The 27,911-nt window shown below is 55.4% G+C and overlaps 1 protein-coding gene across 7 annotated transcripts in view; it reads left to right on the forward strand.

Annotated features, from left to right (window-relative positions):
* The first annotated feature begins 1,088 nt into the window (after positions 1 to 1,088).
* The window catches only part of LOC115843647 (zinc finger protein 385C), a 57,904-nt gene continuing 31,081 nt past the window's right edge, over positions 1,089 to 27,911 (forward strand). For 5 of the 7 annotated variants that reach the window (XM_060291317.1, XM_070044543.1, XM_070044545.1 and 2 more), the window contains exons 1-2: positions 1,089 to 1,211; positions 27,381 to 27,635. In XM_060291317.1, the coding sequence (XP_060147300.1) occupies positions 27,383 to 27,635 (253 nt within the window). In that variant the 5' untranslated portion in view covers positions 1,089 to 1,211; positions 27,381 to 27,382. Of the gene's footprint in view, positions 1,212 to 1,629; positions 1,652 to 22,652; positions 22,788 to 27,380; positions 27,636 to 27,911 lie in introns of those variants that run through there. The other 2 variants (XM_060291316.1, XM_060291318.1) reach the window with 2 other exon arrangements.

A 27,911-nucleotide genomic window follows, 5' to 3' on the forward strand; every position in this document is an offset into this window, starting at 1 on the left:
GGGCTATTTCTGTAGTAAGCAGCCCAGCAGGCAGGAGTCACCTTCAAGAGGAAGGGAGGGGGCTAGGGCAGAGATTTGAGAGCAGGATGGCAGTCCTTCCTGCCATCTAACCTCCTTCCCTCTGGTACATCCCTGGTCCTGCCTAAGGGTAGATGGGAAATAATGTGCACTCCCTTCTCCCAGCATCTTTCTTCATCTTCTGATTGAAGGCTGACATTTCAGTACCAGTCTTTTTGGCCTCCACTCCCCCAGAGAGTGTACCCCTCTTTCCTAGGGCCTCTCTTCCTGCTATTCTCCATGGCTCCAGGAGTCACCCTTCTCCTCCCTCCTGTCCCATCTCTGCCTCCCGGGGCCCCTTCTTCTGCCCCTCTGCTCCCCACTTCACCTTCACTTGTGATCTCTCCTGCCAGCAACGTGCCTTTTACAGGTCAATAAAATTAGCGACTGGGGGCAGCGGGAGGGGGGCAGGGGCCCAGGGGTGCTAAGCTCAATGGCCTTGAGTGTGGCTGGATGCGCGGAGTCCAGATGCCTGTCATTCCAGGGCTGAACAGTGACAGCTGAGGGACCTGAGCTGGTGTTGAGGGCAGGGGTGGGGGTGGCGTGGGGTGTGTGTGTGTGTGTGTGTGTGTGTGTGTGTGTGGCTGTGTTGCTGGGAGAGAGATGGACTGAGGATAAAGATGACCTGGGCACCTAATGGTCCCCTCGGTGGCCTGAGCCCCTACACAGCTGACCCCTGGATGGGGGGGCCCTGACTTTAGAGGACGTGTCCTATCGCGCACCCACCTTGCCAGGCTGGGAGAGCTTTCCTGAGCTCAGCTGGAAGGGGGAAGGCAGACGAGGAGGGGTTCCCGGGCTTGCTTCTTCGTGTGAGGGGGTCTTCATGCGGAGCCACTGCCTCCTGGGCACTTGGGTAAGGCTGCCTGAAGGAGGGCACTTCATGAGGTCCTCAGGACCCAGGAATCCTAACCCCAGCCCTCAGAATAGCTAGAGCTCCAGAGCCTCCCTAGTGGCCCGGATGCTCCCCCCCTTTATGCCCACCTGAATAAACCGGCCCGCTCCTCCCCGCGGAGACTCGGGGAGGGGCTCGGCCGCCGCTCCCCCAGGCCCCGCCCCCGCGCCGGCCCCGCCTCCGCCTCGGCAAGCGCGAAGCCGCTGCGCTACGGAGCGCGGTGAGAGCAGGTGGCCGCGGCGGGCTCGTCTGTGCCCCGCAGGTAAGTCAGCGACGCAGGCTGGTCCACGCTGAGGACCTCGAGGGCAGTGCGGGAGAACAAGGCAGCCCCTTCCACCTGTCCTGTGCCCTCGCCTCAAAACTGGGGGACCCCAAGGGGCAGGGAGGATATCCCTATTGGATCTGAGCACTAATGCTGGGCATCTAGGTAGCGGGTGAGACTAAACTCTGGAGAAGTTTAGAGGGTCACGGCTGGCGTTCCTTGATGCCGAGGCAGGCTGTGAGGGACAGAAAAGGACAGAGCCGGACCTGAGGCACGCAGCTTTCTGGAGGAGAGCAGGTTACGGGTGGTGACTGCGGGGCTCCGGGTGAGGAACCTCACTGACTCAGAGTGCCCCGTGCCTCATTCAGTGCAGCATCCTACTCCCTCCTCCCACTTAGGGGGTGATGGGGTGACCCAAACGGCCTCTGAGGGAAAATGCGGTAAGAGACACTGCATACCTGAGTTGGAGCCTGGGTTTTCTGGTGTGCCCCAGGGCACCTGCATCATTTCTTTACACCCTGGAAACAGGTGTGTGGGGGTGAAGGGGAAGAGGGAGCAGGGGCTGGTCCAGATGGCCTGGGGAACCCAGAGAGCCTGGGGACTGAATAGATCTTCTCTGCGTCCATGTCCCAGAGCCGGATGGGGGAGGTGATCACAGAAGTGGGCGTTATTGTAGACGTGGGTGCATTTGCACCTTCTGTGTTGGGATTTGGGCTGTAGGGAAGGGGTCCTGCCTCCTAGGACCTCGAGGAAGGCTTCCTGGAAAAGGAGGTCCTGAGCTGACAGCTCAGATGGGATGCTTAGAGCTCTGAGCCACAAAGGAGAGTCAGACTTTGGGCCTAGCTGCTGTGTTAGGGTAGAGCAGAGGACCCCAGATAGTAGAACGGAGGGAGGTCAGGGTGCTTGTGTCTGGATCCAGCCAGCACCCCATGGACCTTCTAGAGATCATCACAAGCTAACAGACAGACCAAGACCCAACTCAGGTGGCGGGGCTTTCTGTGTCTGTCTAGTTTCCCCATTCCATTGTCTCCTCTCACCACATACACTGTCACTGTCAGGAAGTTCTCTCTCCTATCTGACCTTCATCCCTTCTGCTTCTGTGCCAGCTTCTTGCTTCTGGGAGGCAATGTGCTATGGTGGAAAGAGTGGGGACTCTGGGGTCACTTAGACTTGGGTTCTGTCGCCTCTACCTACCGTGTGACCTTAGGCGAGTTAGTTCACCTATGAGTTCGCTTCCCCACCTGTAAAATGGGGATAATAATAGAACCCACCTCATAGGGCTGCAAGGATTAAATGAGAATGTGGGCATAGAGTGCTTAGCACAGTGCCTGGCGCCTGGTGAGGGCTCAACAACTGCAAGTGTCCCCTCCTGGGTAGGACAGCAAAGCCGATCTGCCAGGGGTAGGGGTGGGGTTGGAAATTCTTTTTTAAACTTGGCCAGAGAGAGCCGTGCCCTTCACCCCCACCCCCACCCAGCCCCTGCTGGTCCCTGGATCTTGACTGGGTCTGTCTGGGCTGCCCAGGTCCCCTCACCATCTTCTCCTTAGTCACCCTGTTTTTTGTCTCCAGGGTGAGAAGACAGGGCGGGGACCAGCAGCAGCCCACTTGGGGAGGGCTGTGCCTCAGGGGAACAAACTGGCTTAGAGACCCAACCAAAAAAAAAAAAAAAAAGCCCTGTTGTCATCACCTCTCTGCCCTCCCCACATCCAGAAATCCACAAGTTGGGATCAAGCTGCACTAAATTTTTCCAGGAAGATAAATAATACAAGTGACTGAAAGTCCTGTTTGGGGACTGTCCAAGCTGCCCTCCAATGGAAAGACAGCTCCCGTTCCTGGCCCGAGTTCTGGAGGCTGCCAGGGAAGTCTGGGTCTAATGAGCGCCCTTAAACCTGGGTGAGGGAGGGGTGGCCCATACCCTGGCTGGGTGCTTTCAAGGTCTCTGCTCTGACCCTCCTCTTGCCATCCCTCTCCCTGTCGGGTGAGGAGTACTCCGCAGGGCCAAGGGGATGAGCCTGGGTATCCCCTTCAAGACCACAGGCGCCACACCTGTGACTCCGGAGGTCCCTGCCCAGAAGGTCACTGGCTTGCTCCCAGCACATGCAAGCCTCTTCCCTGGGCCTGTTCTCCTCAGGGCAGGTCATGCCACTAGTGTGTGCACCCCTAGACCTGAAGGACACCTGAAGATGGCTAAGGGACAGCTGTTTGCAGGGCGCGAAGATGGAACCAGGATGTGAGTTGAGGCTGGGTGTCGACCTCCATGCCTATGAGTCCCTTGCAGTGTAGAAAGGAGCTGGCAGTAGGAGGGGGGGCTGCTGGCGGGGCGCAGGGTGGGAGTGGAGCTGTCTCTCCCTATACAGAGTTGTTCTGCAAAACTCCCAGGAGTCAGAGGCATCTAAATTGGAAGCTGGTCTTCCAGGACATTATGAAAGTGTATTTGTCAAGGTGGGAGGTTAGAACTTATTTCTTTATTTTATTGGGTTTGCTTTTGGGCCGCACCACGCAGCTTGCAGGATCTTACTTCCCCAACCAGGGATCAGACCCGGGCCCTGGCAGTGAGGGCGCTGAGTCGTAACCACGGGACCGCCAGGGAATTCCCAGAACATATTTTAATTAGCAGTTTACTAGCTCGATTTATAACTTTTAAATATTTAGACATGGGCAGGTGGGCCCCCATTTGTGCTCCTGCTTCAGGCCCTGCAAATGTTAGAGGTGGGCCTGGCAGCATCTGTGACCGAAACCGCTATTTGGTGAATTCCCTTCCTGCTCTCTCTGTCCCCCAATAGCACCCCTGTAAAACTGGGCTTAGGACACGCCCACCTGGACCAGGAAGGAGCTGCAAGGTGAAATGAAGACTGTCAGCTGCCACCGACAAGCAGTCCCCCCTTGGGCCTGCTGACCTCATTCTCCATGCCAAAACTGGGACATTTAAAAAATGTCCTGTGATGCTTAAGAGGGAAGGGATGAGAGGGAGAGAGGTTGCTAATCTCCTGACTGTAGGGCGGGTGTGGGCACTCACTGGACCCAAGGAGCAAGCAGGGAGTTCAGTGGGGCTGCAGCAGCAGGAGGGATGGAAGTCAGACTGGAGCAAGATCAGGGCTGGACCATTTCTCCAGCTGCCCTTCTCAGAGGGCGTGGGGCCCGCAGCCAAGAAGGGGGCCGTGTGTCTGGAATGTGGGTCCTCCTCTAAGTTTGGATCTTGGGCTTTGGATGAGGGAGAGTGTGGGGGCCAGCTGGCCAGGCAGTGGGGTCATCCCCAGCCGGAAGGAATGGCACGTTGGTCTCGACTGGAGCTGAGTGCCCTGTGGCACCTGAACACACCGTCTGTTCAGAACGAGAGGCGCGCAGCCTTCTTGTGGCCGCCTCCGACTCACTCATGGGTCCTGACTGGGCTGCTTGAGGATCAAACCTGCTGCCTTGGCCTCATTAGCGCTGTGAAGTGCTTGGTTGAACTGGACACACACACACACTCGCATTCAGACACACACCCAGGCAAGCATGCCCACCCACACCAACCCACAGACGTCACTGAACCGTGGCGCACACCTAATCACCACTGCAAGTGCAATCCGAGATACAGATCCCCCGCGGACCCATCCTGACACGTGCACTACACCAGCTCCTTTGCCTTCATTACAGTTCACATTCCCTCTCCCCTATTGGTGACTTCTCATTCACCTTGGGTGACCCACCAGCTCCAGTGGCCAGGGCTTGGCTTACTTGAGGGTGGTTGGGGGCCAGATGCCTGCAGGGGTTCAGCGTTAGGGACAGGAGGCAGCCATGCCGCCCTCCTGGGACTCCCTGCAAACCCCGCCAGGCTCAACAATCGGCCCCTCTGTTCCCCCGCGGCTCTCAGGGAGTGTCTCCAGGTCCCTGTGTAGTTCTGGAAGCCTCTCAGCCTGTACGGGTGTCTGTCCCTGTGTCCCGTGTGCTCTCTGGGCGGCCCTCCCCCTGCTCCTGTGCCTGTCATTTTCTGTCTTTCTCTGAGTCTCTCTTTTTCTGTGTGTCTTTCTTTGTTCCTCTCCCCTTTTCTCTGTACATCTGTCTCTGTCTCTCTTAGTCTCTTTCTGTGTGTGGCTCTGCCCTTCCGTCTGTCTCTCTGGCACGGACACATGCCGCCTCACTCTCAATCTCCTTCCTTGTCCGTTGGCTCTGTGTCTCTGGTCGTGTGGCATCTCACTAGTTCATCTTTCTGTGTCTGTTTGTCTTTGCCTCTCCCCATCTTTGCCGCTAAGTCTAGGTCTCTGTCTCTCCAGTCTCTTTTCCTCTCATGAGGCGTCCCAGGGAACAGGACAGCCAGGTGTCTCTGAGTGCAGAAAAAGGTGATAAAGCGTCCCCAGGCACTGCCATCACCTCTGGCCCCTCCAACTGCCAGGAAGGGGGAGGACTATCAGGTTCTGGGGAGGACGGATGTCGGCCCACCCGCCCCAGCTCCTCTGTTGAGAACTTGAGAATCTGGGGGCTTTGGCTCCAGACAGAAATATTCACAGCATCTTCTTCTGCAACAAGGCTCCAGGTCACAGGCCTGGGAGCAGGGCTGGGGGTTCAGAGTGACGAGGGAGAGAGCCCCTTGTCTGTGGCCTTGAGCCGAGGGAAAGGTCTTGGGGGCTACGAGTCTTCCTCAGAAGCGTCACTGACCAGAAGCGTCGCTGACCACTGACGCTTTTCTTTTTCCTCGAAGCAGCCCAGCTCAGCGCACCCACCCCAGGCCCCAGTGGATCCAAACCACCACTGCGCTCCCCGCCCTGTTCCAAACATTTCTGCCAACTGCCCCAGGGCCGCGGGGCCTGTTCAAACAGCCTCCCTGCCCTCTCCCACAGCCTCCCCACTTCAGGGGGCCTCTCCTCACTGCCACGGCTTCTTGGCTTCTCTTACAGGAGCGGCTGTGTTGGCTGTTTGTTTATTTGACTAAGGTTTCCTCGGGTGGGGTGAGGACCAACTCCATAGGTGCTTTCTTCCCCCACTTCAGATGCCCAGGCCAGAGGCCAGGCCGGGCCCTGCCATGCTCCAGCCGCCCTCACTGCCCTCCCCCAGCACCCCCATCAGCCTCTCCTACCTCCCCAGGCCCCAGACATCTCTACCCTCCTGATCTCAGGTCTGTTGGTTCCTACATCTGATGCCAGCGACCCCCTTCCCACTGGCCGGGCAGGAGAGGGAGCTATGACACAGCCCTGCAACCCCCATCCCTCACCTGGGGTTGGCGGAAATACCCTGAGAAGGTGTTGGGAACTGGATCCCTTGGGTTCTCTGGGGGTTCCCAAAGAGAACACATGGGGTGTAGTTTTCAGAATGTGGGAGACGTCTGCCCACCTGCCTACCCACCCTCACTGGCTGAGCGTGGAGCCAGCGGTAGAACAAGACTTCAGTGGAGGAATATTTCTCTAATGGGTTTGGGGCCCTTCCCAGGATTCATCCCAGAATGATCTCCCTCGGACCCCAAGGGTTACTCTGTCCCTGGATTTTGTATGGTACTGTACTGGGTACAGAAGTGCCACATCCCACCCTATGAAACCTGGAGAGGTCATGAAGTCCCCATCCAGGCAGAGTGTGGACTCGACGCCAGGTCTCCTCATTCCCCACAGCTAGGCCTCCTCCCCGGGCTGAGCCAGAACTGCTCTGTGGGCAAAAAGGAGCCCAGGCTGACTTGGCACTCCCTGCATCTCACCCTCACCCACGCCTCCTCCATCTTCACGGGCTGCACTGGAGACTCCCGTGTCTCCAGCTGGGGAGGGAGTGTAGGGGCACGAGTCTTGTGACCTTGTTCCGAGATCTGCTGTCCTAGTTAGCGGCTTCCTGAGGGGAGAGGGACACGAGAAGCTTTTAGAGATGGTTGCAACCATCTGGGTGCTAATTGAGAATGCGACTGTCCCTAGGTTGAGGCCGGGGACAGCTATTCCGGGGCTGTGGGATGAGGTGTGGGAGCAGAGAGGCCAGAGGGGGGATCAGGAAGTTTCCCCAAATAGCCTGGCCAACAGCCAAATGTGGGAGCCAGGCCTGGGGGGGGCAGGGTGCCTAGCCCAGCTGGGGTGGGGGTGGGGCAGCTGGCCAGTTGGCACATGGGCTCGGACCTTGGGAGGCTGGGCAAGGGGCAGAAATGAAGCAGAACTTGTACTGTCCCCTCCTTTCTGCTGAAATGGGCTTCTCCAGAACCTGGTGTCATGAGTAAGAGGGGGTTAGAGGTGGAAGACTGTTCCCTTGCCCTGTCTCTTTGCTCTCCCGGGGCTTTTGTAAGCCCTAACCCATCCCCCCGCCCCTCACCCTGGTGCTACTGATTTATTCATTCATTCAACAAATATTTATTGGGACTTCCCTGGCGGTCCAGTGGTTAAGAATCCACACTTCCATTGCCGGGGGCACGGGTTCGATCCCTGGTTGGGGAACTGAGATCCTGTAAGCCGTGTGGCATAACCAAACAAACAACTATTTATTGAGCACCTACTACGTGTTACAATTTGGTAGGCCCTGCCCTGGGAATTCAAGGAGGAATAAGACAGGGGGAATAAGAGAGCACATGAGGAGGCAGGAAGGACATCTACCTTAAAGAGGGCAAGGAAGGAAGGCCTCTCAACGGTATTTCAGCATCAGCCATGAGAAAGAGAGGTAGGAGCCAGGGGGAAAAGAGCGCTGCAGGCAGTAAGAACAGGTTCTGAGACCCTCCGGGGTGAGGGAGAGCTTGCTGTGCTCCGGGGAGAGAAAGAGCCTAGTGTGGCTGGAGTATCACAAGAAAGGCAGGGAGAGGCACGAAAACAGATCCGAGGGGCACAGGATATTTTGACCTGGACATTTTGACCCAAAGGATGTTTTGAATGCAAACATTTTAAATCAAAACATACCAACACTGAAGACTTTTAGAAAGTGTTTTCCAGTTTGAACCCTATTCATCCAGCTTAACTCCTTGATCAGATTTTTCCATTTTCCCCCTACAATTAAACAAATTTCCTTTTTTTTTCCATTCTATTTTAATTTTACTGAAATTATTTTCACTGGCATCGATTCTGTGTAGATTTTGCCACCGAGATTTGATTCACTGATCAATTTCACAACGATCAAAGACCCCCAACCCTAGTCTCTGCCATTGCGTGAGTGACTGGGTAAACTCCAATTTTGGAAGATTCGAACGTAAAAAGAGATTTGTGGTCAAGATTAGATTCCTGTGTCCACTTTAGTCAATAACGAGTCTTCCTGTATCTGGTTCCTAGCTGTTACCAGTGTTACTTCTACCAGCCATAGCCTTAAGTGGAGAGTTGCATTTATATCTCAGTTAATCTGTGGGCAGGATGGTGGGTTGCAGAGGAGAAGGGTTTTGGGAGACGGGTAGGGGCCAGATCTTCCAGTCGGTAAGGATTCTCTTAAAGTGAAGGAGGGACTTCCCTGGTGATCCAGTGGTTGGCACTCTGCACTTTCACTGCCATGGCCCAGGTTCAATCCCTGGTGGGGGAACTGAGATCCCGCAAGCCGCAGAGTGCGGCCAAAATAAAAAATAATAATAATATAATAAGATAAAAATCAGGGAGTTCCCTGGTGGCGCAGTGGTTTAGAATCCGCCTGCCAATGCAGGGGACACAGGTTCAAGCCCTGGTCCAGGAAGATCCCACATGCCGCGGAGCAACTCAGCCCATGCGCCACAACTACTGAGCCTGCGTTCTACAGCCCGTAAGCCACAACTACGGGGCCCTCATGCCTAGAGCCTGTGCTCCGCAGCAAAGAGTAACCCCCACTCACCGCAGCTAGAGAAGCCCACGTGCAGCAAAGAAGACCCAATGCAGCCAAATAAATAAATAAGTAAATAAAATTTTTTAAATAAAAATCAGATTTGATATTTAAAAAAAAATAATAATAAAGTGAAGGAGAAGCCTTTGGAGGTTTTATGCAGGAGAATGATAAGTTCAGATCTGCCTTTTTTTTTGCGGTACGCGGACCTCTCACTGTTGTGGCCTCTCCTGTTGCGGAGCACAGGCTCCAGACGCGCAGGCTCAGCGGCCATGGCTCACGGGCCCAGCCGCTCCACGGCATGTGGGATCTTCCCGGACCGGGGCACGAACCCGTGTCCCCTGCATCGGCAGGTGGACTCTCAACCACTGCGCCACCAGGGAAGATTTGCCTTTTAAAAAGGCTCTTCTGGCCATGTGGAGAATAGACTGGGAGTGTGGGAGGTGGAGGAGTGGAGGCTGGTGAGGAGGCTATGGTGCTAATCCAGGTGGTAAAGAGAAGTGAACAGATTGAAGACAGGTTAGGGAGGTAGAAAGGGCCAGGTACCCTCATCTCACTCCCTGGATCCCACCACGGCCCTCCCCACTGCCCCAGAGTGGCCTCCATGTCATTCCTCACACCCTCAGCTCTTGCCCCTCCCTTCCTCTGAAGCCCCAGACACCCCAGCGTCCGACCACTTGAAGTTTGCACAGGATAGAGACCGAGAACTAGGGTGTTTTCCTCGGGGCTCCCTCCCAGTCTGTCTCCTGGCTGAATGTGGCGAGGGAGGGTGAAGGATGCCCTGCTGAGGTTGGGGTGGGGGGCTGGGAGGGGTGGGGATGGCCCTCAGGCCCACCTGCCCAGAGCACATGGCTGGAGCAGCCAGGGCGACCACAGATCTGGCCGTGAAACAGACCCAGACACAAGGCGCTTGTCTGGTCCGTGGCTCCAAGCTCTGGGTGTGACCCTGGGCAGGGGTACAAAGGGGCCTCTGTCGGTGCGGGGCACAGAGCCCACCTGGGCCAGGCCAGGCGCCTGAGGAGTAAGGGAGGTGGGCCTTGGGGTGCTTGAAGGGAGAAGGCTTGAAGTAACTGACCTGATCCTCAGTCTCCTCGCCTGTAAAATGGAATCTTAATCCCAGCCTCCCAGAACTAGCGCATCGTCAGGACCCACTTTGTTGACTGACTAAAGCATCACCTTCCTGGAATCGTGTATTTTTAAAAATTAATTAATTAATTTATTTATTTATTTATTTATTTATTTTTTGACCGTGTTGGGTCTTTGTTGCTGCGCGTGGGCTTTCTCTAGTTGCGGCGAGCGAGGGCTACTCTTTGTTGCGGTACGCGGGCTTTCTTGTTGCAGTGGCTTCTCTTGTTGCGGAGCATGGGCTCTAGGCTTGCGGACTTCAGTAGCTGCAGCACACAGTCTCAGTAGTTGTGGCTCACGGGCTCTAGAGCACAGGCTCAGTAGTTGTGGCGCACGGACTTAGTTGCTCCACAGCATGTGGGATCCTCCTGGACCAGGGTTCGAACCTGTGTCCCCTACATTGACAGGCGGATTGTTAACCACTGCACCATCAGGGAAGCCCGTGGAATCATATATTTTTAAATATTATTTAACAAACACACATAATGTACGATATACCTGTTTGCTAAACACTGTACAAATTTTGACTCATTTAATCCCCGTAACAACTCTCTAAGAAAGATACTATTTATCCTTATCTTACAGATGGGGAAACTATGGCACAGAGGTGGCCAAGGTCCCACAGTTGGGAAGTGGCAGGGGCAGGATTTGAACCCAGTGTGGGGATATGGCTATACTACGCTGCTTCCCTAAAGGGTGAGCATCCCTTAGGCCAGGCAGCTAAAGCATGAGGCGGGGCGGGGACCTGATTCTTCAGCAGGGATGTAAGGGGATTCTCTCCCATCCCAGGGCCTGGCCCTTAGGGCAGGGCTGAGAGCGTAGTGGGAGGGAGAGAATTCAGACTCCACGGGAGGAGTCCTGGGATCAGAGACCCAGGACAGGAGAGGGGGGTGGAGCAGGGATTTCCAGGAGCAGGTCACAACCCTGCCGCCTTTGGCCCAGTTGTGGGAGCAGCTGTGTCCAGCAGAGGCTGGGGTAGGTTTGGTACTCCTTCAACCAGGACGAGTCCTACCTGTGGGGTGCCAGACTTGGAGCCACGTGGTTGGACATGAAACATGGACATGGAACAGAATGGCGTGGGGGCTTCGGCCAAGAGGCTGAGGAAACAGAGTCCAAGCCCACAGCGGTGGGGACCTTCTGTCTTCACTGTTAAGCCCAGGAGCATGCGCAGAACTTGACGGCCTGAGAAAGGAGGCGGGGCTTCCCAGGCTGAGGTCAAACAGGTGGGTCCTTTTGCTCCTAAGCAGCAGGGCGTGGCTCTGGACAGGACAGTGCTGGAATCCCAGACCACACCTCTAGGCCTGTCTGCTCTTCAGAATCACCTGGGTGCTTGTTAAAAAGGCAGACGCTGAACCTCACGCCAGCCCCTGAATCTGAACCCCTGGGATTGGGGCCCAGCCCAGGATGACCAGCAAGCTCCCAGGTAATGTTCAAGGGGCCAGCCATTGGGGAAAACTGCAGGGTGAGGGGTTCTCACCCCTAGCTGCACGTGGGAATCACCTGGGCAGAATTGAAAAGTCCTGGTGCCCAGGCTGCACCCTGGACCAAGTTCATCGGAATCCCTGGGGAGGGGCCCCAGCATCATTTTCAAAGCTGCCCAGGTGATTCCAGTGAGCAGCTACAGTTGAGGACCCTCAAGCGGGCCTGTCCCTCACATCAGCCAGCTCTGGGCTGAACCGTCCTGTCCTCAGAGAGGCCTTTCCTGGCCTCTTGTTCTCCCTGACCTTGTGTGTTTGTCTGCGTATTGACCTGACCATCTCCCTAGATTGCAAGCCCCGTGAGGGACCCTTAGGACTTTTGTTCACTGCTGGATCCCCGGGGCATAGAATGGAGGGCCTGGCATAGAGTAGGTATTCAATGAATGTTTATTGAGTGAGTTTATCGAGCCCCTACTCTATGCCAGGCCCAAAGGGAGACACTCTCCATATATATCCCTTAATTTTCCCAACAACCCTGCAAGGTAGAGTCTATTGTGCCCATTTTACAGATCAGAGGGGTGAAGCGACTTGCCCAAGGTCTGATGGCTCCAGAGCCCAGGCTCTGTCCTGGGGCCCAGGCTGTCTCCCAGCCAAGGCCTTCTGGCAGCCTCTACTGTGGGAAGCAGCCTGGCAGCCTGGAGGCTGAGCGGAGGGCCTGGGGGGCTTAGGGCATGTTGACACAGCCCATCCCCAGGGCGTTTCTTGGAGCCTCTCTGCTGGTTTTGAAAGGCTTCCTTCATGGCCTGCAACGGCCCTGTGCTTCCACCCACCCGACTGATCTGAGAGGAGGACTCCTTGTGGTCGGCAGCTGCTCCCTGGCCAGCAAGGTGGACCGCGGCCACCCCACCATCTCCCTCAGCCAGTGGGCTTGGAGTCTCTCCCCCACCTCGTGCCCCAGGTGACCCCAGATCCTCAGGGTCATCCTCAGCCTCCCCCTGCCTCCATCCTTCTGAGGTTAGGATGCGTTAAGTTCAGTTACTTATACTGAGGAAGAGGAGAGGACCTCAGGGTCCGGTGGGGTGGGAGCATTCTGCTGGACAAACTAACTAAATAAAAGCATCAGGAAATGAAGGGTGGGTTGGGGAAACTCAAAGATCTTAATTTCCTCAGGGTTGATCCTGGCTGGTAGTCAGGGCCTCTCCCGGCCTCTTCTGAATACAGCTCTTTAAGTAAGAGGGAAGGTAGCCAAGGTCCCAGTGAGGACCCCTGGGCCCTCAGCCTTTCCTTCTCTTCCATGGGGCAGTATGGGGAAGTCCCCCCAGTAAGCTGACTGCCTTCTAGACTGCTGCTGTTGCAATGAATATTCTGGGGAGGGGGCTACCCCTGCTGTGGACACGTCAGTTCCCAGCCTCCTCTCCTCCAGCTTCGGCCTCTCCTACACAACACAGGCAGCTTTGCCAAGCTGAGTGAGGAGGTTGAAATAATTTCCATTGCGTTGGTAACAAAAACAAGTTGGATATAGCTCTGGGCTGGGAAAGCCTGGGGACGGGCTGATAGACTTGTGAGGCAAGATGACAGGCAGGAGGGGAGGGGTCTAGTCTGGGTATGGGGAAGGGCACCCTGTGTTGGGAAAGGGGATCATTGGTGAGGTTTTGGGGGTTCTGCCCAGGCCCGTTTGTCTTCCCTCTCTTTTGCCCCATTAGTTTCCATTGCACAGCTGTGAGGAAGTTCTTTCTGCAGTCTTACCACTGTCCCTCCTGCTTTAACTAACAATGTCATCCCCTCACATCACAATGGCTCTCTATAGCCTGCAGGGTATTTTCTATTTGTTATCTTATTTAATCTTCTTAGCTGCCAGCCTTGGGTTAGGGGAGTTATTATTAGTTATTATTATTGTCATCCCCATTTCACAGATCAGGAAACTGAGATGTGGGGAAAAGGGCCGTGTTCCCAGTCACAGGTCAGTACGTGGCAGAGTTGTACTTAAATGCATGTTTCCCTGATTCCAACTTACTCCGGTTCTCATGAGACTCCCCCAGATTACTTTCACAGACACACACTTATCCCCTCCCCGGCTCCTCCCCTTTCCATCTCACCACAACTCAGAAGCAGCCCAGGCCTGGAAAGGTCGTCCTGTCCATCCTACTGCCTCTAAGCCAGTGCAATGGAGCCTCCGTGTGGCCCGTATTTGGAGCTCATCTGGCCATGTTTCCAGGAGAGGGTGATGGTGGCAAAGTCAGGGGAGTCGAAGGCGTCAGCTGCTGCTGCTTCTTTTTATTGTTTGTTTGTTTTATTTTATTTATTTATTTTCTTATTAGTTATCTATTTTATATGTATTAGTGTACACATGTCAATCCCAATCTCCCAGTTCATCACACTACTACCACCACCGCCCGCCACGTTCCCCCCTTGGTGTCCATACGTTTGTTCTCTATATCTGTGTCTCTATTTCTGCCTTGCAAACCGGTTCATCTGTACCACTTTTCTAGATTCAACATATATGCGTTAATATATGATATTTGTTTTTCCCTTTCTGACTTCACGCTGCTGCTTCTTTTTGAGCAAAGACTTTTAAAGTTTAATGTGAGAATCTCATCCTGATTACTGAAAACTGAGGACCTCTTGCGCGTCCAAGAATCCACTACTGACCATGCGCGAGGAGCAGGGAGACTGTGCTGGGCCCTCCCCCCACCCCCCATCCTCATGCATGTTGAGGTGGCTGAGACTTTAGGTTTTGTGTTTTGTTTTGTTTTTGTTCTTAGCGGAAAGAGGTATTTTTAGATCATGGTAGGCATGATTTGGGCCTCCCTACTTCAAGACCTGGACCAGGGGATCCCAGTCCTTCCCTTTTACATCTAAGAAGTTGATGTTCTAGGAAGGAACTGCTGGCGAGTCTGGGTGTGAAGCCAGTCAGAGGGCACAGAAACTCAGGGACCCAGAAGGTCATCACGTCTCCCCACCCCATCGTCCCGGCTGGGAAACCGAGGCCTGTGGCTGTTGTCTCCACATCATGCCTGCCCAGAAGTAAACCAATTAGCACCGTGTCTGGTTCTGTGTTCCCAGCGCCTGTCTCATTATTTGGGGATTTATGTCTCGGTCACCGTGAAGGACAGCTGTCCCAGCTTCCCCTGGGGGGAGCCCGGCCAGCCATAGAGCCCGGCGGCGGCAGCAGGTTGTGCCATCCTGCTTCGGGCAGGATGGGGATTTAATTTCAGAGGGATTTGCAACAAGTGGGGAGACGCCCTGGGCACATGGTGGCTCTGGGCTATTTTAGGAGGCAAAAGGCTGGCCCCCTTGGGGGGAGGGCTCTCAGCCGTTAGTGATTCTGCCCTTTCAGTGGGAACGGAAAGGACCCATGATGGACAGGGCAGGCCCACCTGAGGTTGGGGCTTCCCCCGCCTTCCTGGAACACAGGGGCCTAGAATTACTCTGCACCCCCAACCCCAGGTGGGGCCATGAGCAGAACAGGAGCTGCTGTCTGGGCAGGGGTCTTTGGCTCCTCTCCTGAGCCCCTTTGCTACAGGCTTTGCCTCAGCTGGGGCCCTTGGTGTTATTAGTATAACCATCTCCTATCTTTGTGATAGGGATTTCTATTTATTGAGCACTCAGGGGAGGCCCTGCGGTGCAGGGAAAAGGGCACAGCCTTAAGGCCAGACATACCGGGCTCCCATTCTGTATGGGCCACTTCCAAGCTGGGCATAACAGCTTGTGTGTGTTACGTAAGTCCCTTCACCTCTCTGAGCCCCGGCGCCCCGTCTCTAAAGCAGGGACCATAACACCTCATTAATGATACCCGTTTTATTAATTGGGCACATATTATGTCAGTCATTCTGCAGGGATGATCTCACATCACCCTCCGCCATGTTATTATGTGTTCTTTTTTCCTTTCTTTAAAACAAATTTTTTTTTTTAATAAATTTAATTTTGGCTGCGTTGGGTCTTTGTTGCTGCGCGCGGGATTTCTCTAGTTGTGGCGAGCGGGGGCTACTCTTCATCGCGGTGTGCAGGCTTCTCATTGTGGTGACTTCTCTTGTTGCGGAGCACGGGCTCTAGGTGCACGGGCTTCAGTAGTTGTGGCTCGCGGGCCCTAGAGCGCAGGCTCAGTAGTTGTGGCGCACGGGCTGAGTTGTTCCGCGGCACGTGGGATCTTCCCGGACCAGGGCTCGAACCCGTGTCCCCTGCATTGGCAGGCAGATTCTTAACCACTATGCCACCAGGGAAGCCCTATTATCTGTTAATTGTCCTGTTTTACAGATAAGGAAACTGAAGCTCAGAGAGGGAAAGTAACTTGCCTCAGCCCACACAGCCAGAGCAAGGAACCCAATCCATTTTTCGTGCCCACAGTGAGAGTTGGTTCGTCCCTCAAATCCAGCAATACGTGTTGGCTGCGTTTGGTGTGCCAGGCACTGTTCTAGGGCTGAGGATTCATCACAGACAAAACAGAGGAAGAGGAGATAATGGGATGAGACTGAGCAGCAGGGAGAACTGAGCGGCCCAACTAGAGACTCCGTAGCCTTATTTAGACTAAGGGTCATTTTTCTGGCGGCATTGGAGGGGGAGGACAATAACTAGGGGCCTGAATCCCTCCTTGGATGAGTGATGGGCGGGAAAGGGAGCACCAGCCCAACCTGGCACCTCCAGCTCTCATGACGAAGAAGAGGTTTTCTGTGTTTTCTTCCTCCTCACCCACCTTTATAGGAAAAATGTCTGGGTATATTGGGATAAGGCCTTTAGAGGCACCATTACATAGAGGAAAGAGGCCCTAGAGTTTAGAGTCAACCAGATGGGGTTCAACTTCAACCCTTTCTAGTGTGTGACCTCAGGCAGGTAAACTAACCTCTCAGAGCTTCCCTTTCCTCATCTTTAAAGTGAGGAGAGGAATACTGACTTTTCAAGGCTATTTGGGAGGATAAAATGGATCGATAAAGCTGTGGGAAGGGTCTGGAAGGCAGAAGGCTCACAGATGAGAGCAGTGTTGTGTGTGTGTGCAGGGTTGGAGTTCAAGGGCGTGTTATCCCTGTGTATCTAGGTGAAGCCACGTCTTTGTGGTGGCACTAAGCTGGCACTTGTGGTCCCGCTGAATGATTTCATCAGGCTGGGCAGAATGGGAGAGCCAGCAAGCCCAAACACAAGGTCTGGTTGTCATAGTTCGAGAAATCACGCTCTGGGCAGCTAGATGGGGAGGCTGAACTTGCCAACATATCACGTGAAAGTAGACATGGGAGGTCCCCTCAGCTCTATATAGAGCTGACTCAGGAGGGCAGAAAAGTTAAGGGCTGGGCAGCATTCATAGAGGACGGGATGGAGGATGGGGGGAGGTGATTATCTCCTTTGCTCTGTTCTAAGCAGGACATTGAAAGCCTAAGTAAGTTTAAGAGGGATGTGAGTGGGGTCATAAAACCTCTGGAGACAAATTTTTATTGAGTTGTGCAGTTCAGGTCACTGGATCACCATGCAAGGGACTGAGCAGAAGGGAATGAGTAAAGGCCCAGAACTAGCCTATTCAGCACAGTGGGATGGCTGGGGCAGGGTTTGGGGGACACAGTTCAATACAGTATGATAAGTGCAGTGTTAGGGCCCATAGGAGATGCCCTAGGAGCATGTAGGAGGGGCTTCCTGGAGGAGGTGGCCATGTAAGGGAAAGAATAGTTGAGGAAAATAGGTCTATTTTGCTGGGAGAAGAGACCCCTGAGGAAGAGGCTGCCAGCCGTCTTCGGCAGGCTGTGGAAGTCAGGGTGGGTTTTTTCTGCATTACCAGAGAGCAGCTCTAGAACCCTTGCACAAGCATTACAGGAAAGCAACTTCCAGACCCCATATTGACGAGCTTTCTATCCTCGAGAACCATCCATCAGCGGAATGGGCTGTGTTGTGAGAGAGTGAGTCATCAGTATAGGCAAGCAGAGGCCAGAGGCTAACCTGTCAGGGATACGTTACAGAAGGGACAGGATGACCGCTAAGATCCCTTCCAAGTCTGAGCAACTGCAGTTCCCCATGGACAGACACAGGATGTGGACTGTGACGGAGAGAGATGTGACTGGATCAAGTTGTGGGGGGGGGGGTGCTGGGGGATGGCGAGGTACCCGTGGGGGACCATGACTGTCAGCCCCACCCTGCACTGATTGATTTGTGAGTAACCACTTTATTGAGATATGTCACATAGCTTACAATTCGCCCATTTTAAAGTAATTTTATTTATTTTTGGCTGTGTTGGGTCTTCGTTGTTGGGCGCAGGCTTTCTCTAGTTGTGGTGAGCAGGGGCTACTCTTTGTTGAGGTGCACGGGCTTCTCACTGCAGTGGCTTCTCTTGTTGAGGAGCACAGGCTCTAGGCACGCGGGCTTCAGTAGTTGTGGCTCGCGGGCTCTAGAGCGCAGGTTCAGTAGTTGTGGCGCACGGGCTTAGTTGCCCTGCGGCACGTGGATCTTCCCGGACCAGGGCTCGAACCCGTGTCCCCTGTGTTGGCAGGCGGATTCTTACCCACTGTGCCACCAGGGAAGCCCAGTTCGCCCATTTAAAGTGTACACTTTAATGTGGATTGACTCTTAGCGTGGAAATGAATTCATGCATTCGTTCAACAACTCTTCACATGGAGCATTTATTAGGTACGCATCAAGCTTTGCGCTGGTGCTTCCGATATCTGGGAAATAAAGGCCCTGCCCCCATGAGGGAGACAGGCAAAAGCATTACATCCTGGGAGATGTGCTAAGAGGGAAGTTAACCAGGGGCTGGGATAAGGTATAATGGGGCTGGGGAAATGGGGTCCTGGGGAGGTGATACTGGAGTTGAGGCCTGAGTGACGAGGAAACAGCCCTGTGAAGATCAGTTCCAGGCTGAGGCAACAGCAGAGGCCTCAAGACAGGAGTGAGTTGGTGGGTGTGAGAACCAGAAGTGCTGGGAGGGAGCGGGCATGGCATCTCCAGGGCTCCCCACAGCGGGACCTCCTCTCTGGAAGGCCTCTTTCACGTGAAGCCTGCCCGGAGCATGAGGTGGGGTGCGCAGCAGTGGTACATCTTCTTTAGGTACATAAGCCATTCCTATCCCCTTTTGGGGGGACTCCCCAATAATGGAATGATGGCAAGAGCTGTTAGGACGTTATGCCACTGGCCCCTGCCTCCTGCCCTCCTCTGCTTGGCTTCATACCCCTGCCTTGTGCCCTGATGCAGCCCAGACCCAGTGCACTGATTCCCTGGGAAGAATCAGAAATGTCTCCCAGCTGCACACACCGGTGATATCTCCCCAGCAGGCGCACCGGCCTGGTTTGGTGCTCTGACCTCCCGGCAACCTGGAGTCTCCTTTTCGGCGCTCACTTCCTGAGTGACTTTGGACCAGTTGCTTAACATCCCCAATCTTTCATCTCCTGCTGTGTAAAATGGGAATCAAACCAATCTGGGCTGAGTTGTTAGGAGGATTGAATGCCATCCTCCTGGCACCCAGGAGGTGCTCCATGAATGTCAGCTTCCTCCTTCTCCCTGAACTTCCCCTGAGAAGAGGGGCTGGTTTACAAAGGGGTAGGGAAGGTCACAGCAGGCCACTGGGAGGTGGCCACTTTGGGGTCCCCTCCCCTAAACTCTGGGACCCCTCTGAAGGCGAGGAGCGCTCAGGACTGGCCAGCCAGGGGTAGGGAGGATACTCACCCATGGGCCCAGCCCCGCCACCAGGAGAGCCCCTGGGTCTCCCCTCCTCTCCTTCCTGGGGAGCCCCATCGAGGGGAGCAGCCCCTCTCGCAGCCTGCTCGCCTGCCCTCCGTTCGGGGCGGCGTGGCTCCTGGCACCTGCTTCTCGCGGGCCGCCCAGGGGCGGGCTCCGGAGACTCCGCGGCTGCCCCGGGACGCGGGGGCCCGGGACTCACCCGCCGCTCACCTCTGGGAGCCGAGAATCCAGATCGCCCCGGGTGGCCGCGGGCGGCTGGATGCGGCCCCGCTCCGGTCGGGAGCGCCCTTCAGGTAGGGGCGGGCGCGGGCCATGGGACCGCACTCCTGGCTCCCCAACCGGGACCGACGCGCCGCTGGGGCTGAGCGCCCGAGAGGGCCCGCGCGCGGGGTGGCGGTTTTGGTGTCTCTGTAGGGCTAGTGGCAGCGGCGAGGACCCTGCCCCGCCTTGTGCTGGGGTAAGGTGGGAGACAAGAATCACGACTTAACCGGAAACAGAGGTTGGGAGCTGGGACAAGGGTGATGGCCAGAGGACTTCCAGCTCCCACGAGGTAGGGGAAGGGAGGCTGGGGACCACGGGGCAGAGACGGTGAGACTCTCATCCTAAAAAGGAGGGGACCGTTCTCTGCAGACAGGGGGCTCCACCAAATAACCTACCTTCTTCGTCTAAGTTGTTTAGAGACTCCAAAAGTCAACCCCCCCTTATTAGCCCCTGGGATAGAGTAGAATGGAAGGGGTGGGGGATGGGAGATCTGTTGTCTTTTGGGGCAGGGGTGCAAAGAGTATGCTCTCCACCCCCGGGTCCCATCCCCCTCATTCACCGTCTTTGGAGGCCTTCCTGCCCGCCCCTCCCCCTTCAAGCAGAATGCTTCCTCTTCTGTCAGGGTCAGGGGCAGAGGCTGGCCCTCGCGGTCCAAGGGGGAGGCAGGATTCTATCTCCCACCCACAACTCTCACAGTCTTAGGACGTCTCAACCCTCCTTCCTCTGGCTCTCAGGACGCATTCACTCAGCCCCAACTTGGAAGTGCTGATAGGGAGTTGCTCCCCATTGTGGGACAATCGCGATGGCGAGCACGGATTGGGGGAGCCGCTGTTCAGTCTTATGGGGAGTTGTGCTGGGCGAGCAGGCGGTGGATGAGGCTGAGCTGTGCCAGCGTCCTGGGCAGGCAGTGTGGAGGGTCTCCTGCACAACAAGTAAGGTTCCTAGGCCTTGCCTGGCAGCAGAGGCTAGAACAGGGGGTACTGAGGCTCATACCCCCTCCCCCACCCCCACCTCAGAGGCAGCGGTTCTGTGTTGCCACTGTGGACCCTGCAGGAGGGATGCAGCTTAGATTGCAAGAAGGACTTCCTTCCTGAGGGTGGCCTGAGGGTCTTTCAGGGGAGTCTCAGTGTCCAGGAGAGGCAGCCCTTATCTCTGGGGGTGTCAGGAGGGAAGGAGGCCCTCTGGGACTCCCAGCCAATAGGGGGTGAGGACAGATTGGGGGAAGAGAGGGCCGGGGGGGGGGACGGTGACCTCATCTCTGGGCCATCGCTCTCCATCACCTCCCATGCCCCCTCTCTCCCATCCTTGGAGCTGGAGTGTTGACTTTCAGCACCTCTTATCCAGCTCACCCTTGAAATCCCCAGCACCCAGTAGTCCCCAGGGAGAGGTGACCGGCTTTCTCTGTCATCACTTCGGGGGGGAAGACAGACACGGCTGACTTGGTTTGCCTAATGGATCCCCACCCCGCCGCATCTGACACCTGGACCGGCTGTTGCCTAGCCCCAGGGCCTCCTGTTCTGGCCAAGCAGGGACGTGTGGGTTGGGGGTTGCCGTGGCTGCCCCCACTCGCGCCATCCCACTCCTCGAGGTGGGGGTCTCTGACTCCTTTGGGGAGTCTTTTGTGTGAGTTGAGAGACCCCAGCTCTCTGGGCCATCCCACGTCGGGTGCCGCTCTATGGTGGCCGCACAACTGAAGTGAGTTATTGCCCTTCCTCACCCTGCAAAGTGTCAGCCTTGGGAGAGTAGAAGTGGCAGGAAAGAGAGACCAAAGTGCTCAGTGGTGGCTCCTTGGGGACACTGAGGGGGCAGCCAGGCCCAGGAGGGCTCACACTCCATTAGGACGAGAACGGATGAGGCCTCTCTTCTTCCAGGCACGATCCCACACTCATGCTCGTGACCCTGTGAGTGACGGGGATGGGGGCCGCCGCGGTGTGCACCCCCTGCCCCTTCATCATAGGATGGTACAGAACTGACCCTTTTCACCTGCCTCTCTTTTCGACTGTGAGCCTCAGCTTCCTCATTTGTAAAGCCTCACGGGGTTGTTATGAGGGTTAACGGAGGTGCTGTCTACACAGTGCCCAGATGGCAATGGACACTCTCCATGGGGCAGTTCTTTCTCTATCCCCACCCTGCCTTTCTCTGGCAGCTGAAACAGACAAATACAACTTGGCTTCCCCCCTCCCACCCCAATCTGAGAGGCAGCTGCTCTGTGTTGCCACTGCCCACCTTCAAAGGACCTAAGAGATTAGCCCAGCCCCACCCTCTCTCTTTGAAGAAGGGGAACTGAAGCCCAGAGGGGCAGGGACTGGCCCAAGGTTGGCTGGCCAGCCAGGCTCCCTTCTCAGAGGCAGGGCCTGGGACCTGGCTCAGGGAGGTGGGAGGGTAGATATTGACAGACCTGGGGAAAAATACCGGAGTGTAGTTGGGCTCATTAAGGGTTTGGTGAGGGAGCCCTTCATGCCCTGCCAAAGGCTGGAACAGGCCTAGAACCTTCCTCTCCTGTTAACCCTTTGGCAAAAGCAGCGCTTTCCCGAGGACACCCTTCCCCAGGCTGCGGCTGAAACAACTCCCCGCTCTGCACTTACGGCCTCCAGAGTTCTTTCTATCCACCCCTCTTTGGATAGTACAGTCAGAGAATCCCACACAGTGCCCGAGGACTCCACTGAAACCTGGGGCCCTGGGACTTCCCTGGTGGTGCAGTGGTTAAGACTCCGCGCTCCTGGTGCAAGGGACCCAGGTTCAATTCCTGGTCAGGGAACTAGATCCTACGTGCATGCCACAACTAAGAGTTCAAATGCCACAACTAAGAAGCCCGCGTGCTGCAATGAAGACCTGGTGCAACCAAATAAATTAAAAAGCAAAAAAGAGGCTTCTCTGGTGGCGCAGTGGTTGAGAATCCACCTGCCAGTGCAGGGGGACACGCGTTGGAGCCCTGGTCCGGGAGGATCCCACATGCCGCGGAGCAACGGAGTCCGGGCGCCACAACTACTGAGCCTGTGCTCTGGGGCCTGCGAGCCACAACTACTGAAGCCCGCACACCTAGAGCCCGTGCTGGGCAAGAAGAGAGGCCACCGCGGTGAGAAGCCCGCATACCACAACGAAGAGTAGCCCCCCGCTTGCCGCAACTAGAGAAAGCCCGAGTGCAGCAGCAAAGACCCAATGCAGCCAAAACAAGAAAAAGAAAAGAAGAAACCTGGGGCCCTGAAGCCCACTGTCGCCCAGGAAGAAGGGATGGAAATGGGCCCTGGGGCCTGCCTGAGTGCTCCTTTCTGATCCCCTCTAGCTCCATATGGATGGACACACAGACAGACAGGCAGACAGCAGCCCTGGCCTCCATCAACTCTCCAGCGCTGCTTTGAGCCTGCCTTCAAGTACTGGCTCCCTCCCTGCTGCAGCCTCAGCCCATCTCTCGGGGAAGGTGAGAACAGAGGGAGCTTTACCCGCTTCCCACGTAAATCAGACAGACAGACACCTGGGTACACGCATGCTCTTTTCCTCTGCTTTCACCTGGTCTTTTCCCAAGTTAAGTTCAATTCTCCCCCTGTCTTCACACCCCTTACTCCCAGCCTCTCTGGCTCTGGCCCCCACTCTCCCTGCCCAGGGTGTAGCACCTCCCTGCCTGCCAGGTAGGGGCTGGGCATCCCTGAGCCTCCCCAGAAGCCCTTCTCTGTATCTGTAGCCCCCCTTCCCACCCAGCAGTTCAGATCAGGACTTGGCAGGCTTTAAGGAGAGGTGGGACGGGGCCATGAAACCTCTCCATGCTTGTTCTCTAATCTATGAAGTGGGATAATAGGTCAATAATGGTACCCACCTCATGGGGTTGTGAAGTTTAAAAGAGCTCCTGTGTGTAAAGCACCTGGCACACAGTAAGCTCTCGGTAAACAGAGGTGTAATGATAAAGAAGAGGTGGTCTGGGCAGCTGAGTGGTAGAGAGGGAAGCAGGGAAGCTTCCAGAAGCAGTTCTTGTACTGCCTGTCCATGTACTTTGAAGCAAGTCCCCTCCCCTGCTCTGGGACTCGATTTCCTCTTTTGTTAAAGACAGTGTGTCCTATCCAAATGTGGGTCCAGCGAGGGTGAGTCATGCTGGTTCTGAATAGGGGCCAGCAGGGGGTGTACTGGCTTCTTGATGCCCACAGCAGGGGTTAGACTGACCTGTGTGTGCCCTAAAAATTGCCCACCCCTCCACATTTTCTTGCTGGGAGCCTTAGCTGAGCTGGAGTGGTGGAGCTCCTGAGAGGACAGCTGTGAAGCCGGGGTTAGGCAGGGCAGGCTGCAGCAGCCCCAGCAGCCTGGCTGGGGGGGGGGCACAATTAGCCCCGGAATCCAGGAGGGCTCTGTGAGCTCAGAGGCTGTATATCACAGGGGTTTAATCAGCCCCATGGCAGGTATTTTTTGTCTGCTCTCTTGGGCTATGTCCTGGGCCTGCCTGTCATAAGTTGCACTGAGATTTCAAAATACCCCTGTCCCCTTGCTGGTGGAGCAGGCAGCTCTCCTGGGCATGGCCAGGAAAATCTCATTCCCCTGAAGCCTCTTCCCCCTGGCTGGTTGGACCCACCTCCCAATACCCAAACCTGGTACTTTCTTCCTGCTCCTCTTTCCTGCTGGGAGAGTGGGGGAAGACTTGTAAAGGCAGGAGAATAGCTGTGATGACCTCCATCTAGAGGTGAGAGCAGGTAGACTCTCACAAGGTGATGGAGTGACTTTCCAGTGTACCCTCCGTGGGCAGAGCTGTCCCCTGGACCCCAGACATGGTGCCCAGGAGTTTGGCATGGCTCAGAGGGGGCAACCTAGTTGCCTCAAGAGTGTGGAGGAGTGGGGTCCACCACCCTGCCGGGTGGGGTACCGAGTTCCACCTCTTATCTTCCCGCTAGATGCTCTCTGCGCCACCTGGAGGCTATCTCTCATACTGCAGCCCAGCCAAACCACCAGGCACAGTGCCAGGGCCCCTCAAGTCACCAGGCACCTGGGACTGCACAAGGGTCAGATCCATGGTGTATTCGTTTTCTAGGGCTGCCATAACAAAGCACTACAAACCAGGTGGCCTAAACAATAGAAATGTCTTGTCTCACAGTTCTGGAGGCTGGAAGTCTAAAATCGGTGTCATCAGGGTTAGTTCCTTCTGAGGGCTGTAAGGAAGTCTGTTCCATGCTGTCGTGGTCCGAACGCGGGTTGGAAAAGAATTTCCAGACACAAAGCAGAATGTAAAGAAGATGGAATTTATTAGAGGGAAGGGTCACTGCCAGAACAGCGGGCCGACTTCCTAGTAGTCTGGGAGAGTCGAGCTCGAACATGTGCTATTGATCAGTTTTTATAGCCAGAAAACAAAAGAATGGTCCGAGGTGAAAATTTCCTTTACTGATTGGTCGAGGCACATATACCTTCCTTCTATAGGGTGGGAGTGGGACAGGGCATATGCCTTTCCTTATTTGGGACAGGTCCCGTTGCCCAGGTGGGCGTCTGCAGGGCATGCTTCTGGTGGCCGCCCCCAGGAACCAGGAAGAAATTCCGGCCCTTCCCCCAGTGTCTCACGCTGGGCCTGGTTCATAACCTGTTTCCCCTGCCGGCCAGCAGCCTGCTGTTCCTGGTCTCTCCCATGACTCCCATGTGCTGACGTTTATAGGACCCTGAGAGGCGTTTTATATAGATCAGCTTGTCTAATCCTCACAGTGCCCTTATGACTTGGGAACTGTTCCTCATCACCCCCATTTTACAGATATACAGATGAGAGGACTGAGGCTCAGGTCACACAACCAGTAAGTGACAGAGCTGAGATGTGAAACCAGGTGGGGGTCAATATAGAGCTCGTGCTCTTTTTTTTTTTAATTTTAATTTTTTTAATTTTAATTTTTTGAATTTTTGGCTGCATTGGGTCTTTGTTGCTGTGTGCAGGCTTCCTCTAGTTGTGGTGAGCGGGAGCTACTCTTTGTTGCGGTGCACGGACTTCTCATTGCGGTGGCTTCTCGTTGCGGAGCATGGGCTCTAGGCGCGTGGGCTTCAGTAGCTGTGGTGCGTGGGCTCAGTAGTTGTGGCTCGCGGGCTCAGTATTTGTGGCGTATGGGCTTAGTTGCCCCGCGGCATGTGGGATGTTCCCGGACCACGGCTCGAACCCGTGTCCCCCGCATTGGTAGGTGGATTCTTAACCACTGTGCCACCAGGGAAGTCCCAGAGCGCGTGCTCTTCATTACTGTGCCCCTCTGTTCCATTCACTCACAGTCCCCACACACGTCATGACAGCCCATTTTGTGGGAACATTGCCTGCAAAAGTGACAAGCAGCTTACTAAGAGCAGGAGGTGGGGTCCAGGGACTGCAGGCAAGCTTCTTGGCTGTGAACTTGAGAAATTAATTTTCTTTGTTCAGATGTGGGCTCCACTACTAGACATGTGGCCTTATGGGAACGTTATGGCATCACTTGACTTCACTGGGTCTAATTTGCAAAATGAACACAAGTCTAAAGACACAGGAAATGTCTTTTAGGAGGATGTATTGGTTCGCTTAGGCTGCTGTAACAAAGAACCACAGACTGAGTGGCTTAAATACCAAAAATTTGTTTTCTCCCAATTCTGGAGGATAGAAGTTTGATAGAAGTTTAGGCTCAAGGTGTAGGCAGAGTTGGTTTCTTCTGAGGCCTTGTTCTTTTGCTTGCAGATGGCCATCTTCTCCCTGTGTCTTCCCATGGTCTTCTCTCTGTAAACGTCTCTGTCCAAATTTCCTTTTCTTTGTTTTTTTTTTTTTTTTTTTTGGCCGTGCCACATGGCTTGTGGGATCTTAATTCCCCAACCAGGGATCTAACCCGGGCCCTCGGCAGTGAGAACATGGAGGCCTAACCAATGGACTGCCAGGGAATTCCCCAAATTTCCTCTTCTTATAAGGACAACAGCCATATTGGATTAGGGACCACCCTAATGACCTCATCTTAACTTAATTACCTCTTTAAAGACCCTCTCTCCAAATCCAATCACATTGTGAGATACTAGGAGTTAGGACTTCAACGTATGAATTTGTGGGGAGGGGGGCAGGGTGGGGGTCACCAGACATAATTCAGCCCATACAAGAGAAATGGGCTCTGTCACTTCTCACTCAGGCCCTAGCCTTGGGGCTCCCCAACTCTGAGCGAGAGACACAGTCCCTGACCTCAGGAATTCTCTGTCCTGGTGAGGGGGACACCAGGCCTGCCCTCGGGAAATACCCAATCTGAAGCAGAGGCAGGAAGCATGCACACAGATTCAGGAGGAAAGTGAAAATCAACCCAGTTCAGTCTGAGGAAGGTCATGGGGCAGAATAGAGCCAGTTAGAGGCAGAAAGGTCCGGTGGGTGGGAAAGGTTCAGAGAAGTGAGTGGGAAAGGAGAAGGGGAGGGGCCTGGAGGGGCGATGCGCATGCTCTGCAGGGCCCAGCGCGTGCGCCGCGTGCGTGCGTGCGCCGCGTGCGTGCGTGTGTGTGTGTGTGTAAACACCAACTGTTGCCCTAACAGCAGGGGGCATCGGGAGCCACGCGGGGCAGGGGTGGGGATGGCTTCACGCACTGTCACCGTTTGTGAATGTCACCGGCACTGGGCACGAGGTGGTTGGGTTTCTGCAGTCATCCTCTGGCGGGCAGCTCCTGCATCTCCAGCAGGCACCACAGGCCTGCCTGTCCCAGCACTGTCAGCGCCTGGCCTGCCTTGGGCCAGGCTAGTGTCTCCAGTAGCCTCTCTGCTGGCTCTCCCTCCACGTCGCCTGCTTTCTGAGAGCCCCGCTCTCCCTCTGAGCGCTTTGCTCTGAGCCCTCAGGTGTCGGCCCCCCAGTGTGTGGCCATTTCTGACACTCTTGCAGATACCCCTGCATTTTACTGCTGCTTTGTTTAAAACAGCCCCCCTTCTGCTCCCTTTTGCCATCCTCGGGTTGCGGCTTTCAGAAGGCCAGGGAATTTCAGCTGGGATATGGGGCACAGGCATCTGGGTCCCCAAGCCCTCTTGCTCCTTCTGTGTATTCATTGCACTCGCCTTTGTTTACTTGTCTCCCGATCTGCCCAGGTATGAAGCGGCCACTGAGCCCATCTCCCCCGGGTGAGAAGGAGCCCCCCGGAGGATCTGCAGCTGCTGAGTGCCCCCCTCGGCCTCCAGAACCACCTAAACCCAAGCGGGAAAGAAAACGGCCGTCGTACACCCTCTGCGACGTCTGCAACATCCAGCTGAACTCGGCAGCCCAGGCCCAGGTGCACTGTGGGGGGCGGGCCCACCAGAGGCGCCTGCGGCAGCTCAGCTTGGGAAAGACGCCCCTGGGGCCAGGTCAGTGTGGAGGGGCGCTGCTCCCACAGATTTGGTTCTGGGCCCCTGTGAGGGGCTCTGGGTCTGTGGCCTCTCTCTGTGGGGTCTTTTGGTCTGGGGTACCCTCCATGGGGTCTTAGAGTCTGAAGTTCCCCAGATGCCATCAAGTTTTTTTGCATCCGGACAGCCCTCTATGGGGTCTCTCAGGGCCTGAGGTCTGAGGCCTCCTCGGGATCTGGGGCTCTCCCTGTGGGGTCTTTTAGGACCAGGCCCCCTAAGCAGCATTTCTCCAGCCAG

Source organism: Globicephala melas, chromosome 20, assembly GCF_963455315.2.
Source record: "Globicephala melas chromosome 20, mGloMel1.2, whole genome shotgun sequence".
In the NCBI taxonomy this organism is placed as follows: Eukaryota; Metazoa; Chordata; class Mammalia; order Artiodactyla; family Delphinidae; genus Globicephala; species Globicephala melas.